This window comes from Elephas maximus, chromosome 23 (assembly GCF_024166365.1).
Source record: "Elephas maximus indicus isolate mEleMax1 chromosome 23, mEleMax1 primary haplotype, whole genome shotgun sequence".
Classification (NCBI taxonomy): Eukaryota; Metazoa; Chordata; class Mammalia; order Proboscidea; family Elephantidae; genus Elephas; species Elephas maximus.
The window spans coordinates 79,561,576-79,579,872 of NC_064841.1; the positions used below are offsets into that span (position 1 = coordinate 79,561,576).

Below are 18,297 nucleotides of genomic sequence, written 5' to 3' on the forward strand. Positions count from 1 at the left end.
ATAGTTAGCACATGAAAAGAACCTACTGTTTGACTTGGAAGGTACTGATTTTTTTCCTCATTTTGTCGACACAAATGAAGAGAAGTGTGCATGTGGGATCCTGAAGCCTGAATGCATCGTGGAACTAAAGAAAAGCAATCAGGATCTTCAAAACATCCCATGGCAGGTAACAGAAAAACACTTTTTAAATGTGTTTTAATTTTCTGTTACAAATATCACCTTACTTGTTCTTTCTACTTCCTTTGCCAAATAAAAATGTAATGACTAAGTGAAACAGACGTCATGATTTAGGTGAACTAAATTTTCACATTTTCAAAGCACTTTCTAATACTGAATTCACAACTTCAGCTATCTTCACTGTTTGCTCCAAAAATTATAACATTTACAGCCCCCTAGGACCTTTCTTTTGTACTTCAAAAACTGTTACCAATACCGTTTTTCTTAGAATATAAACATCTTGAAGGCATTGGCTCAAATTAGCACTTCAGATTGTAAGCCACTCTGAGGTGGCACCGCTGTGCCGCCATCTGGGAGGCAGAAGGCCCAGCTGTTAAGGTTTTCCTCTCCAACGAATTGGATTGAATTCCATCTCCATTGTCTTGTTCACTCGATTTTCTCTTTGGCATTCATTTTTGTTATTTTCCTCTTTTCTCATTTGACTGATTTAAAAGTTAAGCACTATTTCTATTTTGTGATTACTTGTAAAATTTTTAAATACATAATGTAGCACTATATAATTGGTATTTTTACCAGTCTCCTAAATAATTTCAAGTACTTCACTCTAGGCTCACCTGCTATTTTATTTGGCATTTTATTCTTTTTTTTTTTAAACTCCATAAAATAGATATTATTATTATGGCCTTATGCCATCAATATTGGTTTAGATTTTCCCATGTTTTCCATTTTCCTTGCACCTCAGGCCTCCTCTGATCATTTTCTTCTGCTGAAATAAATCCTTTAGAAGAGGCATGTCCAACAAAAATATAATGCAAGCCACATATGTAATTTAAAATATTTTAGACCACACAAATAAAAGTAAAAACAGATGAAATTAATTTTGATAATATATTTCATTTAAACCAGTATATACAAATGTCATTATTTCAACATATAATGAAAACAAAAAATTGTTGTTATTAGGTGCAGTCAAGTCAGTTCTGACTCATAGCGCCCCCACCTACAACAGAAGGAAACACTGCCCAGTCCTGCGCCATCCTCATGATCCTTGTTATGCTTGAGCCCATTGCTGCAGCCACTGTGTCAATCCATCTTGTCGAAGGTCTTCCTCTTTTTCGCTGACCCTCTTCTTTACCAAGCATGATATCCTTCTCCAGGGATTGGGCCTTCCTGATAACATATCCCCAAAGTATGTGAGACAAAGTCTCGTCACCCTCGCTTCTGAGGAACCTTCTGGCTGCACTTCTTCCAAGACAGATTTGTTCATTCTTCTTACAGTCCACGGTATATTCAATATCCTTCACCAACACCATAATTCAAAGGCATCAATCCTTCTATCTTCTTTATTCGTTGCCCATGCATACAAGGCGGTTGCAAACACCATGACTTGGGTCAGTCGCATCTTAAAGTGACGTCTTTGCTTTTTAACACTTTAAAGAGGTCTTTTCTTTGCAGCAGATTTGCCCAAAGCAATGGGTCATTTGATTTCTCGACTACTGGTGTTGATTGCGGATCCAAGTAAAATGAAATCCTTGAGAACTTCAATCTCTTCTCCAGCTATGGTGATGTTGCTTATTGGTCCAGTTGTGAGGATTTTTGTTTTCTTTATGTTGAGGTGTAATCCATACTGAAGGCTGTGGTCTTTGATCTTCATCAGTAAGTGCTTCAAGTCCACTTCAGTTTCAGCAAGCAAGGTTGTGTGTGTCATCTGCATAACACAGGTTGTTAATGAGTCTTCCTCCAATCCTGATGCCCCATTCTTCTTCATATAGTCCAGCTTCTCGGATTATTTGCTCAGCATACAGATTGAATAAGTATGATGAAAGGATACAACCCTGACACACGCTTTTCCTGTCTTTAAACCACACAGCATCCCCTTATTCTCTTCAAACAACTGCCTCTTGGTCTAAGTACAGGTTCCTCATGAGCACGATTAAGTGTTCTGGAATTCCCGTTCTTCACAATGTTGTCCATAATTCATTATGATCCACGTAGTCACATGCCTTTGCATAGGCAATAAGACACAGGTAAACATCCTTCTGGTATTCTCTGCTTTCAGCCAAGATCCATCTGACATCAGCAATGATATCCCTGGTTCCATGTCATCTTCTGACAGTTCCCTGTCAATGTACTGCTGCAACTGCTTTTGAATGATCTTCAGGAAAACTTTACTCAAGCGTGATAATAATAATATTGTTGGATTATTTTCACATTTTGTTGGATCGCCTTTCTTTGGAATGGGCACAAATATGTAACTCTTCCAGTCGGTTGGCCAGGTAGCTGTCTTCCAAATTTCTCACATAGGTGAGTGAGCACTTTCAGCACTGCATCCATTTGTTAAAACACCTCAAATGCTATTCCATCAATTCTTGGAAACTTATTTTTCACCAGTGCTTTCAGTGCAGCTTGAACTTCTTCCTTCAGGACCATCAGTTCTTGATCATATGCTACCTCCTGAAATAATTGAACATCAGTCAATTCTTTTTGGTACACTAACTCTTTGCATCCCTTTTATCTTCCTTTGATGCTTCCTGCATTGTTCAGTTTTTTGCCCACAGAATTCTTCACTATTGCAATTCGAGGCTTGAATTTCTTTTTTTTTCAGTTCTTTCAGCTTGAGAAACGCCAAGAATGTTCTTCCCTTTTGGTTTTCTAAGTACAGGTCTTTGCACATGTCGTTATAATACTTTGTCTCCTCATGCTGTCCTTTGAAATCTTCTCTTCAGCTCTTTTATTTCATCGTTTTTTCCTTTTGCTTTAGCTACTCAATGTTAAAGAGTGAGTTTCAGAGTCTCTTCTGAGATCCATTTTGGTGTTTTCTTTCTTTCCTGTCTTTTTACCATCTTTTGCTTTCTTCACTTAAGATGTCCTTGATGTCATTCCACAACTCTTCTGGCCTTGGGTCATTAATGTTCAGTGTGTAAAATCTATTCTTGAGATGGTCTGTAAATTCAGGTGGGATATACTCAAGGTCATACTTTGGCTCTCGTAGACTTGTTCTAGTTTTCTTCAGCTTGAAGCTGGAAATGAGCGATTCATCTGTTCCATAGTCAGCTTCTGGCCTCGTTCTGACTGAAGATATTGAGCTTTTCCATCGTCTCTGTCCACAGATGTAGTTGATTTCATTCCTGTGTATTCCATCTGGTGAGATCCATGTGTATAGTTGCCATTTGTGTTGGCCAAAAAAAGATATTTGCAATGGAGAAGTCACTGGTCTTGCAAAATTCTATCATGTGATCTCCAGCATCATTTCTATCACCAAGGCCTTATTTTCCAACTCCCAATCTTTCTTCTTTGTTTCCAAATTTCGCATTCCAACCACCAGTAATTATCAATGCATCCTGATTGCACATTAGATCAATTTCAGACTGCAGAAGTTGGTAAAAGTCTTCTATTTCTTCATCTTTCGCCTTCGTGGTTGGTGGGTAAATTTGAATAATAGTAGTATTATCTGGTGTTCCTTGTAGGCGTATGGATATTATCCTATCACTGACAGCATTGTACTTGAGAATAAATCTTGAAATATTCTTTTTGACAATGAATGCAACACCATTCCTCTTCAATTTATCATTCGCAGCATAGTAGACCGTATGATTGTCTGATTCAGAGCGGCCAATACCAGTCCATTTCAGTTCACTAATGCCTAGGATATCGATGTTTATGTGTTCCGTTTCATTTTTGACAATTTCCAATTTTCCTAAATTTGTACTTGCTACATTATACGTTCTGATTATTAACGGATGTTTGCAGCTGTTTCTTTTTATTTTGGGTCATTCCACATTAGCAAATGAAGGTCCCAAAAGTTTGACTCTATCTGTGTCATTAAGGTCGACTCTACTTTGAGGAGGCAGCTCTTCCCCAGTTGTCTTTTGAGTGCTTTCCATACTGAGGGGCTCATCTCCTGGCACTATATCAGACAATGTCCACACTGAGGGGCTCATCTTCTGGCACTATATCAGACAATGTTCCATTGCTATTCATAAGGTTTTCACTGGCTAATTTGTTTCAGAAAGTAGACCACCAGGCCCTTCTTCCCAGTCTGTCTTCATCTGGAAGCTCAGTTGAAACCTGTTCACCATGAGTGACCCTGCTGGAATTTGAACACTGGTGGCATAGCTTCTAGCATCACAGCAACACACAAGCCCCCCCAGTACAACAAACTGACAGACACATGGGGGAATAAAAAATTAGAGATTTCTATATTCTTTTCCTTTCATAGCATATCTTCAAACTCTCGTGTGTATTTTACACTTACAGTGCATCTCAGTTTGAACCAGTTACATTTCAAACGCTCAGTAACCACATGTGGCTATGACTACCATAGTGGAAAACAGCTTCAGAAGTTCCTGTAATGAAGGTCTGTGAGTCATACATCCTTTAAGTTTTTATTTTGGTGAAAATGCCTTTATTCCACATTTCACCCTGATTCTTACAAAACAGTTTTTCTAAGCCTACAGTTCTAAACTGATACTTTTCCTACTAGCTCTTGAAGATATTATTTCAATGTCTTAGAACTTCCATAGTTGCTGTGGAGAAGTTGATTGTCAGTCTAATTACTATTCCTTCATAGGCGATATGTCTTTTCTGGATGCTTTTAATATCTTCTCTTTGTATTTGGAATTCCTCCATTTTGCTACACTCTATGACTAGGTGCAAAGTTCTTTTTATTTGCCTATCTTGGGTTTTGTTATGTTTTGGAATCTGTGAATCCTTGTTTCTTCAGAAAAAAAGTGCTCTCACGTTACAATGCAGTGGCTAAGAGCAAGCTACTGGATTAAAGTCCCAACTCTGTTACTTATTAGCTATGTGACCTTGGATCCTTGGAAAAATCATTTAGTGTCTTTGTCTCAGTTTCTTCATCTGTAAAATAAAGGAAATGATAGTATTAAATTAGTTAGGGTAGAGGCTACATGTGTGAAACAAAGACACAACATGGCTTAAATAAAACAGATTCTCAGTCAGCTGGTACAAGCTTAAAGGGCAGCTCTGCTTTATTTTGCTGCTCTTCCATTACCTAGGGTCTTGTCTTCATTAGCACGACTGAAGCTGGGTCACTGCCATGCCCCTGTTCTAGTCTGCAGAAAAAAAGTGAGAGAAGTACAGGGAAACCAGTTTTGTTTAGGCAAGTGAAAAGGAAGTTGTACATATCATCTCTGTTCACAGTCCATTGCTAAGAATTTATTCACGTGGCCTAACTTAGCTGCAAGGGAGGCCGAGAAAGTCTCTAGCTAGACATTCATATATCCACCTAAAGACTCTGTTGCAATGGAAGAAAAGGAAATGGATTTGGGGACACACTTAGCAGTCTGCCACAAGTTCCTAGGTCATAGGATTGTTAAATGAGGGGGGATGAAAGCCACTTCAAACATTGTCTGCATTGAAGGCTTTTCCTGGCAGCAATGTGGACAATTGGGTGGAGAAGAGAACATACCTCAAAGACTATTGTAATAATCCAAACTAGAAATGAAAAGGAACTGAATGAAGATTGTTGTTATTATGTGCAATAGTCAGTTCTGATTCATAGCGACCCTACATATGACGGAACGAATGCTGCCTGGCCCTGTGCCAACCTCACAATCGTTGCTATGTTTGAGTCCATTGAGTGAAGGTATAGTAGATAAAATGATGGAAAGGAAGGGACAAAATGACAGAATAATTTCATTATCAGCTTAATTAGTTAATTTTTTCTCTATCTAATATTGCTTTTCCTCCTTAAGTTTTCTAAGGCCCATGGAATAATAATATTTCCACTCTTTTTATCATTTTCTGTCCCATCGGTGAACTTAGGCAAACCTCAGAATACGGATGGAATAGATGGACAAATGGCTCGATGGGCACATTTAATGATGTCCACAACAAATGATGTTGGTGGTCTAACTCTACTGGTTACATCTTCTCGTCGGTTTCCATATCTACTCAAGGGAGTATTAGCTGCCATTTTAATTGACAGAAGAAATATTAATATCAATGAGAATAAGGGCTATAACCTATGAAATGAGGATTCTCTAAAAACAAATTAAGTATATTTGGAGGAACATTGACTTAGGAAAGCTAAATACTATTAAATTTTTATTGTAGTGCTATAAACAGTTCTGAAGTTAACTGAATTAATATACAGTATTTTCCACTAAGTTTCCAATACTAAGAGGATCCAACAGAATGCAGAAATCATTGAACGATATCATTAATATCACACACAAGGGTATAATTTTGCTGAAAATCATTCAAAAGTAGTTGCAGCAGTACACTGACAGGGAACCGCCAGGAAGTCATGCTGGATTCAGAAGCGGACATGGAACAAAGGATATCATTGCTGATGTCGGATGGATCTTGGCTGAAAGCAGAGAATACCAGAAAGATGTTTACCTGTGTCTTCTTGACTATGAAAAGGCATTTGACTGGTGGAGCAGAACAAACTATGGATAACACTGCAAAGAATGGAAATTCCAGAACACTTAATTGTGCTCATGAGGAGCCTGTACTTAGACCAAGAGGCAGTCATTCAAACAGAACAAGGGGATACTGTGTGATTTAAAGTCAGGAAAGATGTGCATCAAAGTTGTATCCTTTCACCATACTTATTCAATTTATATAATGAGCAAATAATCCAAGAAGCTGGACTATAATGAAGAAGAACCCAGCATCAGGATTGCTGATTTCAGTTTCAGCTTTGTGATATGCAGATGACACAATCTTGCTTGCTGAAAGTGAAGAGGACGCAAAGCACTCACTGATGAAGATCAAAGATCACAGCCTTCAGTATGGATTACACCTCAACATAAAGAAAACAAAAATCCTCACATCTGGACCAATAAGCAACATCATGATAAGTGGAGAAAATATTGCAGTTGTCAAGGATTTCATTTTACTTGGATCCACAATCAACGCCCTTGGAAGCAATAGTCAAGAAATCAAAAGACACATTTCACTGGGCAAATGTCCTATAAAAGACCTCTTTAAAGTGTTAAAAAGCAAAGGAGTCACTTAAAGGACTAAGGTGTGCCTGGCCCAAGCCATGTATTTTCAAATGCCTCATATGCGTGTGAAAGCTGGGCAATGAAGAAGGAAGGCGGAAGAATTGATGCCTTTGAATTATGGTGTTGGTAAAGAATATTGACTGTCAGAATAATGAACAAATCTGTCTTGGAAGAAGTATAACCAGAATGCTCCCGAGAAGCGAGGATGTCAAGACTTCGTCTCACATAATTTGGACATGTTATCAGGAAGGATCAGTCCCTGGAGAAGGACATCGTGCTTGGCAAAGTAGAGGGTCAGCGAAAAGAGGAAGAAGCTAAACAAGATGGATTGACACAGTAGCTGCAAAGATGGGTTGAAGCATAACGATTGTGAGGATGGCACAGGACCTAGCAGTGTTTCATTCTGTTGTACACAGGTTGCTGTGAGTCAGAACTGACTCTACTGCACTTAACAACTGACTCGACTGCACTTAACAACAACATTTTCCAATAAAACTCTGAAAAAGAGAATTAGTAATACATAGAGTTGAAAATTACTTTTAGAAGTTATTTTTTCTTACATTCTAATTAAGAAATTGGTCAGTCAGTTGCATTGCATTTTACTAAAACTCTAGAAGACTAATGCTACAAATGCTATCTTTCCTCAAACTTGGTTTTATGCACCTATAAAACAAGGATAATAATATGCTTCAGAGTTGTAGTGAGGATTAAAGATGTGTAGAAATTAAAGATAATGTACCTAACTTGTTAGTCAGTAAATGGCAACAATTATTAATAAACACTTAAAAAAAAGTTTCAAAAAATGAGGCTGAATTTTTTTTTTAATTTTTATTTTGCTTTACGTGAAAGTTTACAAATCAAGTCAGTCTCTCATACAAAAATTTATATACACCTTGCTATATTTTTTTTTATATATATATATATTGAGTCAGAATCGACTCTACGGCACTGGGTTTTGGGGTATATACCCCTAATTGTTGTCCCCCTAATGAGACAGCACACTCCTTTGCTCCACTATATTTTCGTGTCCATTCAGCCAGCTTCTGACCCCCTCTGCCCTCTCATCTCCCTTCCAGACAGGGGCTGCCCACAGTCTTAAGTGTCTACTTGATCCAAGAAGCTCACTCCTCACCAGTATCGTTTTCTACCCCATAGTCCAGTCCAATCCCTGTCTGAAGAGTTGGCTTTGGGAATGGTTCCTGTCTTGGGCTAAGAGAAGGTCTGGGGACCATGACCTCTGGGGTCCTTCTAAGATTAAGTCTGGTCTTTTTATGAAAATTTGAGGTCTGCATCCCACTGTTTTCCTGCTTTCTCAGGGATTCTCTGTTGTGTTCCCTGTCAGGGCAGTCATCGGTTGTAGCTGGGCACCATCTAGTTCTTCTGGTCTCACGCTGATGTAGTCTCAGGTTTATGTGGCCCTTTCTGTCTCTTGGGCTCATAATTACCTTGTGTCTTTGTTGTTCTTCATTCTCCTTTGTTCCAGGTGGGTTGAGACCAACTGATGCATCTTAGATGGCCACTTGCTAGGGTTTAAGACCCCAGACACCACTCTCCAAAGTGGGATGCAGAATGTTTTCTTAAGAGATTTTATTACACCAATTGACCTAGGTGTCCCCTGAAACCATGGTCCTCAAACCCCTACCCCTGCTACACTGGCCTTCGAAGCGTTCAGTTTATTCAGGAAACGTGTTGCTGAGGCTAAAATTTTTTGAAAAACTTTTTTATACTCTTCTAGGCATTTTTCCATTTTATTAGACTAGGTAAAAGTAAAATAATTAACATTTCTTGAGCTAGAACCTGGGCTATGTGGGTACATGCTTCATTTCATTTAATCCTCATAATAACCTCTTATATTCTCTGTATTACATTCCTGGTAGTATTCTTTGCTATGAGACCTGCTTTGTCTGGTATTAATATAGACAATTCAGCTTTCTTCTGATCAATGTTAGCATGGTATATCTTTTTTTTCAAACTTCCACTCAATCTACTTATATTTTTATATTTAAATGCATGTTTTATAACTGTTTTATAGGCAGTGTATAATTGGTCTTGCATTGTCATCCAATTTGACAAATCTCTGCCTTTTAATTAGGGCATTTAGATTCTTTATTGTTATTATTGATATGGTTAGATTTACATTTACCACCTTGCTATTTGTTTTCTATTTTTCTTATCTGTTCTTTTCCTTTTCTGCCTTCTGTTGGATTAATCATTTTTTCTCCTTTATTGGCTTATTAGCTATAATTCTGTTTTGTTTAATGGTTGCTTTAGGGTTTATAGTATACACCCTTATCACCGTCTACTCTACTTGTAACTTACATTATACTCCCTCACCACAGTAGAAAAACCTCATAACAGTATACTCCCATTTGGCCCCTACTGACCTTGTGCTATTGTCAAACATTTTACTTCCATATATGTTACAAACCCTACACCACATTTTTATTATTTTTAACAAGTTATCTTAATAAAAGGTATAAATAGAAAAAAATCTTGCATATAAACAGTAGTTATATGTTTAATGGAATGCAGCTACCATTTCCAGTGCTCCTAATTCCTTTGTGTACCATACTTCCATCCGGTGTCAGTTTCCTACTGCCTGAAGGACTTCCTTTACTATTTCTTATGGTGCAACACTGCTGCTGATGAAGTTTTTCAGCATCGTATTTCTGAAAAAGTCTTTACACTTCACCTTCATCTTTGAAAGATATTTTATCTGGGTATAGAATTCTAGGTTGACAGGTTATTCCTTTCAGTGCTTTAAACATGTCATCTCATCATCTTCTTGCTTACCATGTTTTCAAAAAGAAATCCACTGTCATCACTGCATTTTTTTCCACTGTACGTGTCCCCCCTCCCCCCACCCCCAGTTGTCCTTGAAATTTTCTCTTTACCACCGGATTTGAGCAATTTAATTATGATGTGTCTTTCTGTAGTTTTCTTTGCGTTTCTTGTGCTTAGGATTTGTTGAGATCCTTGGATCTGTGGGCTTATAGTTTTTATCAAATTTGGAAAAATTTTAGCTGTTAGTTTTCCAAATATTTCTCTTGTTCGCCCACCTGCTTTGGTAACTCCAATCACACATTAAGCCATTTAAGTTCCATAGCTCAGTGATGGTTTGTGTATTTTTAAATCTATTTCTGTGTTTCATTTTGAATAGTTTCTATTACCATGTCTTCAGTGTTACTAATCTTTTCTTTTGCAGTGTCTAATCTATTAATCCCATTTAGTGTATTTTTAATAGTTTTCATCGCTAGAATTTTAATTTGGATTTTTTAATATCTTCATCTCCACTTAACTTTTTGAATGTAATTCAATTACAATGGTTTTATTGTTCTTATCTGCTAATTCTAACATTTCTGTCAATTCTGGGTGTTTTAATAGAGTTTTCTCATTATGGGTCACATTTTCCTGCTTCTTTGCATGCCTATTTATCTTTAAATTTTTGCCAAACATTGTGAATTTTGTCTTGTCAGGTGGTGGATATTTTTATATTCTATATTTTTTAATTTTGTTCTGAGATGCAGTTAAGAAAGTGGAAATAGTTTGATCCTTTGAGATACAAGATTCATTAGCTAAGTAGGGCCAGAGCAGTACTCAATCTCAGGATAATTATTCCCTAATTACTGAAGCAAGACTTTTCTATGTGTTCGACTCAATGTCCCATGAACCATGAGGTTTCCCAGTGCAGCTGGGGAAACAGACACTACCCCAGCCCTATGAGTTCTCCTGCTAATACTTTGGGTGGTTCTTTCCCTGACCTTAGCAGCTCCCTCACATGCACACGCTAGTGGCTACTCTGCTGAAAAGGGAGGCCTATTTAGGATCTCCAGAGTTCTTTCTCTACGCAGTTCTCTCCTTTCCAGTACTCTGTCTTGCAGACTCTAGCCACTTTGGTCTTCCTGGGCTCTCAGCTCTATCTCCTCAATTCAAGGAGTGCATGCTGGCTTTTGCCCAGGTTATCTCTTCCTTCCTTCCTTGTGGGACAGAAACTCTCTTAAGGCAGTAAAATGAGGCACTCATCTCTCAGAGATCACTGTCCTTTGTTGCCTGATGTTTAGTATTTTAAAAACTGTTGGTTGGTATATTTTGTAGATTTTTAATTGTTTTAAGTGGGAAGGTAGATCTGATCTGTTACTCCACCTCAGCCTGAAGGGAAAGGATCAGCTACATCTTATGGCTGAGCAAACAAAAGCCTACGTTGTGGCTTGTTGAAGCAAATTTAAACATCAGTCATCTGTCTCCAGAGCAGGTATTTTTAACTGCTACACTGTATGGCCTCCTAATCCTGCACACTATCGCTAGCAATTGTCTGTTTTGACTTTTAAAGGTAAAATTAACAGATTCCAAAGGAAAAGACTTCTGTGGTGGTGTTATAATACAGGAAGATTTTGTACTGACAACAGCGAAATGTTCACTCATGCACAGAAACATCAGCGTGACAACGTGTAAGTATTTTATCATGAATTTTAATAAGATCACTTTGGAAATGAAAATTTTCCTGTGTAAGAATGAAAATTTAAAAGCTTCCTAACGCAAGACAGACTGAAATCAGCTTCAGTAATACTGAGATACTCATTATACAATCAGAACATATACATAAAACACCTAGCAGAATGTCTGGGCAGAGTAAGCAGGTAAATGTTAACTAATATTTAGTGTAAGAAATCACAACCTATAAAAATATTACCTCATTTGACACTGAAACAGAGCAGTTGTGGTGGAAGAGATAGGTAAGTAGCTGCAAGTCATAAAAGTTGGGTTCAAATTCTCTACCATATGTGAATTTGGGCCATGTCCCTGGGCTTATTGTCTGGCTTACCTGTGCCTGTTTTCTTATCTATTAAAAACTGGGCAATGATTTCTATAGGGAGGTTATAATGGTTACATAGTGACCTGTGAAAGTGTCCTATCAAATACCACGTGAATGCTAGCTTATGGCTCTGAAGAAGCTTAAAATACACTTTTACTCATCAATTTTCAATAAAAAAAAAAGTCAGCCTAAAAGCCTACTTCTAAATAGCATAATCATGATTTACTTGAAGTTTTTCATTTCTTCCTACTTTCTGACCACTTCACTCAACTCCATTGTATTCTCCCCACTTCTCTCCACCCCTCCAAAAAAAAAACTACAGAACTGAATTTGTTGTTGTTTTTTTCTTTGAGACAATGTGAGGAGAGGTCATGGAAATTAGTTGAAATACTTTATTCTTGTTATCATACTAAGCCTCTGTCTAGTAACATGGTTCCCTGAGAAATTAGTTTCTAATTATTTCAACCCTGAAAACCACTTTAAAAACTGGTAATTGTTCATTATTTCAGATTTCAGTAAAATGAGTAACGACCCACTGACGGTTAAGAAAATTCATGTGCACATGAGGTACAACGAGGACACTGGGGAAAATAACTTGTCACTGTTAGAGCTGGAGGAACCCGTTCAGTGCCTCTGCAACGGGCTCCCCATCTGCATGCCTGAGAAGGACTTTGCGGAACACGTTCTCATTCCCCGCAAAGCGGGCCTTGTCAGCGGCTGGACAGTCAATGGGACTGAATTAGGCGACTCACTAGTGAAGTTGCCAGTCACACGTTTGGACAGTGAGGAATGTGAAGAAGTACTTAATGTGACAGTCACAACAAGAATGTACTGTGAGAAGAGTGACTTGGGGGCCGGGCAGTGGGTGGAGGGAAGCACTGTCACAAGAGAACACAAAGGCACTTGGTTTTTGACAGGGATTATGGACTCGTCACATACAGAAGAGTATAGACAGGTGTTTCTTTTCACCAGGATATCAAGATACTCACTCTGGTTTAGACAAATAATGAATAATTAAAAGTCAGCTAAACAGAGTAAGATATGTGGTAGAATTCCAAATTTTAACTGCAACCACGGGGATAAACTGAAATTTTTAAAACAACTGTAAGGATATTACAGCTTCAGAAAAGCCTAGTCAGCATACGAACTACCAGAGTTACTGCTTGCTAGATCATTACTAAGTGTTGTGATCTTCCTATAATTTTTTTAATCTAAAGAGAGAGCTTAAAAGAGAAAACACATATTAATACATTAGTAATAAAACCCAGTTTTCTAAAATTATCGTTTTCAAATCTAATGCTTTATGATGCTAATGAGTCAATGAACATACTCTAATAATAAACATACTATAAATAAGTGTATGTCTTTAATATGGAAGCTTGTAAGAACTGCTGATCAGTTATGCAGTAACCTTATAATTCTGTTGGGTTTACCTATTGCCAGTGGGAGTAAGATCGTTGCTACATGTTGGAAGAAGTTAACTAGAAGAGGATTTACAAGCAAGGATAAAGATAATACTAAAAGGGAATATTGTATAGAAGCATTTTAGAGAAAAGGATTGGGAAGCGTAGAGAGACTGAGCAGGCAGAAAACTTTCGGCCTTTAAAAAAGGCTTGTGTACCAGGAAATGTACTTGCTGACCGAAGGAAACTCACAGACTCCAAGGCGGCCGCTGATTCGGGGTCTGAAAGCTTGCATCTCTCAGCTCTGCTCCTGAACTAGCTCTGTGACTCTGAAACAGTTACTTTTTGCCTCAGTTTTTTCATCTCTACATGGGAATACCTACAGTATCTACCAAGTAGGGCTAAGTGAAAGCTACAACCCTATTTAGCACATTTGTTGAATAATAATCTATTGTCATTGTGAAGACTGCAGTTTGAATCAAGAATAGAAAAGATAGAGTCCAGAACAAAACATTGTGCTTCCCTGGTGACCGTAAGAACTCTAAGTGGGGGTTTTAATTTGTACTGAGAATGAAAAGCGAGAGCAAACGGGTAGGAATGATGTAACGGTTTTTTAAGTTAATCAAAGTGAGTAGCAAAATTGCTCAACTGAGTGTATATAGTTTCTGGCTCAGTGGTTTAAGTACAATAAAAGAGCTTTTTACAGGCTTATGGCTCCGTGTACTCCATGGCACAAGGCGGGAGAGAAAACGGGAAACCAAGTAGAAAGTCTCTAACTTCAGACACACAATCCTTGGTGAAGGTGGCCTGCCTGGGATCTCTTTCTGTAGAAGAGACTTGCTGAAGAGCAAAAAGGGCTTTATTTTTAAGGGACTAAAAATGTAGGCTGATTTAAATATTCTTTTGAGTTGACAATAATTCAGATTTCTAAGTCTTAACTATTCTTAAACATGCTAAGTATCTGTTTTATTTTCTGGTGTTCTGCTTTAATCCCAGAATTAAACTTTTTTTCTTTTTTTCAGGCGGAGGGGGGGAGGCAATCTGCACATGAATTGGTCTACTCTAAAAGAATTGGCAATGCTAATCTAACTCAGACTAACGGGGAGAGCACTGGGGAGCTAAGGTGAATTTAGAAGTCTCACTGAAATTCAGTTGCATTATTTTCAAACTACCATAAGGTAACTGGGCCATTAGCTTAAATTCTACCGCGTGTCAGAGTAGGGCTGTGCTGCAGAGTTTTTAAACGGCTGATTCTTTGGAAGTGTACAAACAGGCTTTTCTTCTGAGGCACCTCTGCGTGGACTCAAATCTCCAACCCTTCTGTTAGCAGTCAAGCGTGTTAACCATCTGTACCACCCAGGGACGCCACTTAAATGCCAACTAATGATTTAAAAAAGAAAAAACATGCATTGCAATATTTACATAAATAATGCTGCAGAAATACAAGCAATCTTGTTTATGGTATTAATTTGCATTTCAAATATGAATCTGCTAAGGTAGAGTAGAAAACCTATTTGAAAAGTATTACAAACACAGCATAAGGAGAAGTAAAGCAAGTGAAGAATTTCATTACGGTAACTACGGGCTCTATGAAACAACGACTATTACAGAGAAGGCTAAAGGCTTGAAATGCCCGCTGAGACATGGACATTCAAAATGAAAAGAACTGCTCTCTTCGCATATGAAGTTTAATAAAATGGTCAGAAAGCACTTGAGATAAACAAAACAATAAAACTCAAGGTATGGGAGCTAGCTTAGCTTTGGTGACATTTTAGAGGGGCCAAACTACTTTACACTTGGGCAGAGATTAACGCCGATTATTTGATGTCTGTGATAAACAAACACAATGTTAAATGTCTTTGTGTATGCTCCTGTACTTGACCTAGGCCACTCTGCACACAGGCTTTTATACAAACAGTATATATACGCAAGTGAATTTATTGCTAACTGTAAACATATATTGCCTTAAACTGTCACTATTCAATAAATTGCCTGAAAATGTTGACAAACCTCAGCTTTCTACTATTAAAACCAGATGTATGAAATTCATGGTTATAGAAATTCAAATATTCAAATTACTAATAAAAACAAAACTTTAACTGGATGTTGAAGGATGGTTGAGGTCTTCTGCTGAGCGGTGGAAAGATCAGATTTCCACAGGTGATGCTGTTAGAGAAGAGTGGCCCAGTGGAGATAAACCTACTACAGAACACATACAGAAATATTGCGCACGCCCCGGAGCTGGTCTTGCCAGCGTGCAATCGTCTGCGGCTGCCCCAGTGGCCACACTTTTCTGTTATGGAATCTGGTGGCTCGGTTTACCTTGCTGCCGAGTGGGCAGAGAAACAGCCCTAGAGGCCAACAAGGATTCACCTGCAGGAAATCTGCTACGTTATTCTACGTTCAGAGTTTAGAAGTGGAGTTTATGTTCTCCCAGCTTGAATCTGGATGTGACTAAAGCAGAACTTACACTACACAACTAAGGAGACTAGGTCATCAATGCTGACATAGCTTCCACCTGCTTCTTTTGGGATACTCACTCTTGGAACCCAGCTACCACGCCATAACAAAGCCCAAGGAGCCTTTGGAGAGGCCCACGTAAAGTGGAACTGCAGACCCTGGACTGCAGCACCAACGTGCCTGCCACACGAGTGTGCCATCCTGGAAGTGGACCATCGAGCCCCCAGCACGGTCGCCCCAAATGATGCCACACGAAGCAGAGACAAACTGTCCTCACTGAGCCCTAACAAACTGCAGATTTATGAGCAAAATTAATGAGTGTGTTACTTGAGGCCACCAAGTTGTGGAGTGGTTTGTTATACAGCAGGAGGAACCTGACAGAGGCGCCAGGTACACAAATGGAAGTCTTCAGCTATGTAGCTACTGCAGAATAAAAGGGAATTCAAAATTTATAGAATGATTCCTCTGCACAAAGAGCTGCTTTCAAATTTGATGACTTTACAAAGATGAGCTAAGACAGTTTCTTAGCAAGTTTTCTTCATTAGCAATTTTTTCATGAAGAGAGGAAATATGCATACCCTGAAAAAGATGAAAATAATAGGCTATAAAACCTGGAAATATTAAATAAAATTAAATTCCACTTTTAAAAAGAAACCTTTTTAATATTTAAAAATAGATGTAGCCTGGAAGATATAATAAAAAATATGCCATCGTATAAATTCAGAAAGTCTTTTTATAGAAAGAGTTACAAAAAATTACAAAGTCTTTATGAATAACATTTACAAAAAGAAAACTGGGTAGCTGCCTTAAAGACAAAGCCTCCTTTGCAAAAACTTCAAGAATGCTTCAGAGCCAAGTAAGGTGTTCTCATTTTCTGAAAAAGGAGTTCTAGGCTTTTGCGAGGTTAACATTAGTTGTGAATGATAAACGAACACTTCAATTTATCTGTACGTGCATGCTGGCAAACTTGGTCTCACCATCCCTGAAAGGGGGGCCTTGAAAAGCTTCCGTGAGTAACATGACTGATGCTGTCAGTGCTGACTTCGGCAGCCTCATTAGAAACACAAGTAACGAAATGCTCCTTCCATCTTCACAGTTGTACAGTCAACAAACTGTAGACAGTGGGGGGAACGGATTTTGCTTGCTCACAACCAGCTTCTGATGCTGATGTGATATGTAGCCTTTAATGTGACCCTGTAGGAGGAAAAAAAAAGTAGAATTGGCTTTATTTCCAGATTTGAGCTCACCAAAGATGCTGAGTGATTTAATTAACTAGTCCCTTAGCAAAAGCATTTAAAAAAAAAAAAACAACAAAAAACCAAACTAGTTGTTGTCAGGCTGATTCAATTCATGGTGGCCCTGTATGTGTCTGAGTAGGACTGTGCTCCATAGGGTTTTCAATGGCTGCTTTTTTTCAGAAGTAGACTGCTTGGGCTTTCTTCAGAGGTGCCTCTGGGTGGACTCGAACCTCCAACCTTTCAGTTAGTGACCAACTGCTTACTGTTTGCACCACCCAGGGGTATCTCTCCAGTAATAGTGCAATTTAATGCAATGGGATGACAATGAATACATATATATGACAGAAAACATAGAAATATATATTACATACACGTACCCACTCTCTATAAAGTTTTTTGAATCTTATGGTATTTCCTGGAGAAAAAATTAGCTGTATTAGAAAATATCTTCACAAAAGCAAAGGACCTTTTAGTAATTTTAATATCCTTACATTAAAGACTCAAATTCTAGATCAAATTCTATTGCGAATAGCTGTTTAAATTAAAACAGGGAGATCATATACCATATATATGAGATTAGCCAAAATACACTGGACTTCATCAATATCCACGTCTTCTACTTGCATGAATTTCAAGGCAACTAGAAAAGCATCAAGAGACAACTGGTGTGTTTTGAGTAACAAATACCTGAAAGAAGAAAAGAGAAGTCTGTTTTACTAATTAATAAGATAGAGTACTTCAATGGCCAAAAAAAGGTACAGGGGAAAACAAAACAAAACACCTCTTAATAAACATTTTCTTACCTGTTAGATCCATAGGTACATTCTAAAAATAAAGGCTATTAAATATAATTTTGACTTTTCAATTTCAAGAAGCCACACTACAAATATATATTTTTATATTTACTGAAGATTTCATTGAATCTAAGGTGTGTATTTTTTCACATTTTAGTATCTCTGAAATCAGGATGTATCTTACAATGGACAGTACTTTTTAGTCAATAAAATATTGTCATTACAATTTTTTATATGCTACTACTCATAGATAAAAAAAAGCCTGATTTTGTTTGAGGGTTAATTAACATAGGGAACTAGGTCTCAGTAAACTTCCGGAATTAAAAGGAACGAGCGTATGAAGATTTAACTTTCTGACAGATAGGCATGATGGGGCAAGCTTTAGTTGGTCATAAATAAAGAAGCTGAGCACTCAGTCTTACACTCTCTGATAAA

General features: G+C 37.9%; 2 protein-coding genes across 5 annotated transcripts in view; one reads left to right on the plus strand and one right to left on the minus strand.

The window, feature by feature from the left end:
* Positions 1–14,112, plus strand: part of PROZ (protein Z, vitamin K dependent plasma glycoprotein) — a 31,769-nt gene extending 17,657 nt beyond the window's left edge. The window contains exons 6-8 of the mRNA XM_049867341.1: positions 81–166; positions 11,485–11,602; positions 12,477–14,112. Of these exons, the coding sequence (XP_049723298.1) occupies positions 81–166; positions 11,485–11,602; positions 12,477–12,985 (713 nt within the window). The 3' untranslated portion in view covers positions 12,986–14,112. The remainder of the gene's footprint in view (positions 1–80; positions 167–11,484; positions 11,603–12,476) is intronic.
* Positions 14,113–14,255: 143 nt separating this feature from the next.
* Positions 14,256–18,297, minus strand: part of PCID2 (PCI domain containing 2) — a 34,760-nt gene continuing 30,718 nt past the window's right edge. For 2 of the 4 annotated variants that reach the window (XM_049867343.1, XM_049867344.1), the window contains 2 exons: positions 17,632–17,755; positions 16,493–17,024 (listed from right to left, as the gene is read on the minus strand). In XM_049867343.1, coding sequence (XP_049723300.1) covers positions 16,935–17,024; positions 17,632–17,755 — 214 coding nt within the window. In that variant the 3' untranslated portion in view covers positions 16,493–16,934. Of the gene's footprint in view, positions 16,410–16,492; positions 17,025–17,631; positions 17,756–18,297 lie in introns of those variants that run through there. The other 2 variants (XR_007515067.1, XM_049867342.1) reach the window with 2 other exon arrangements.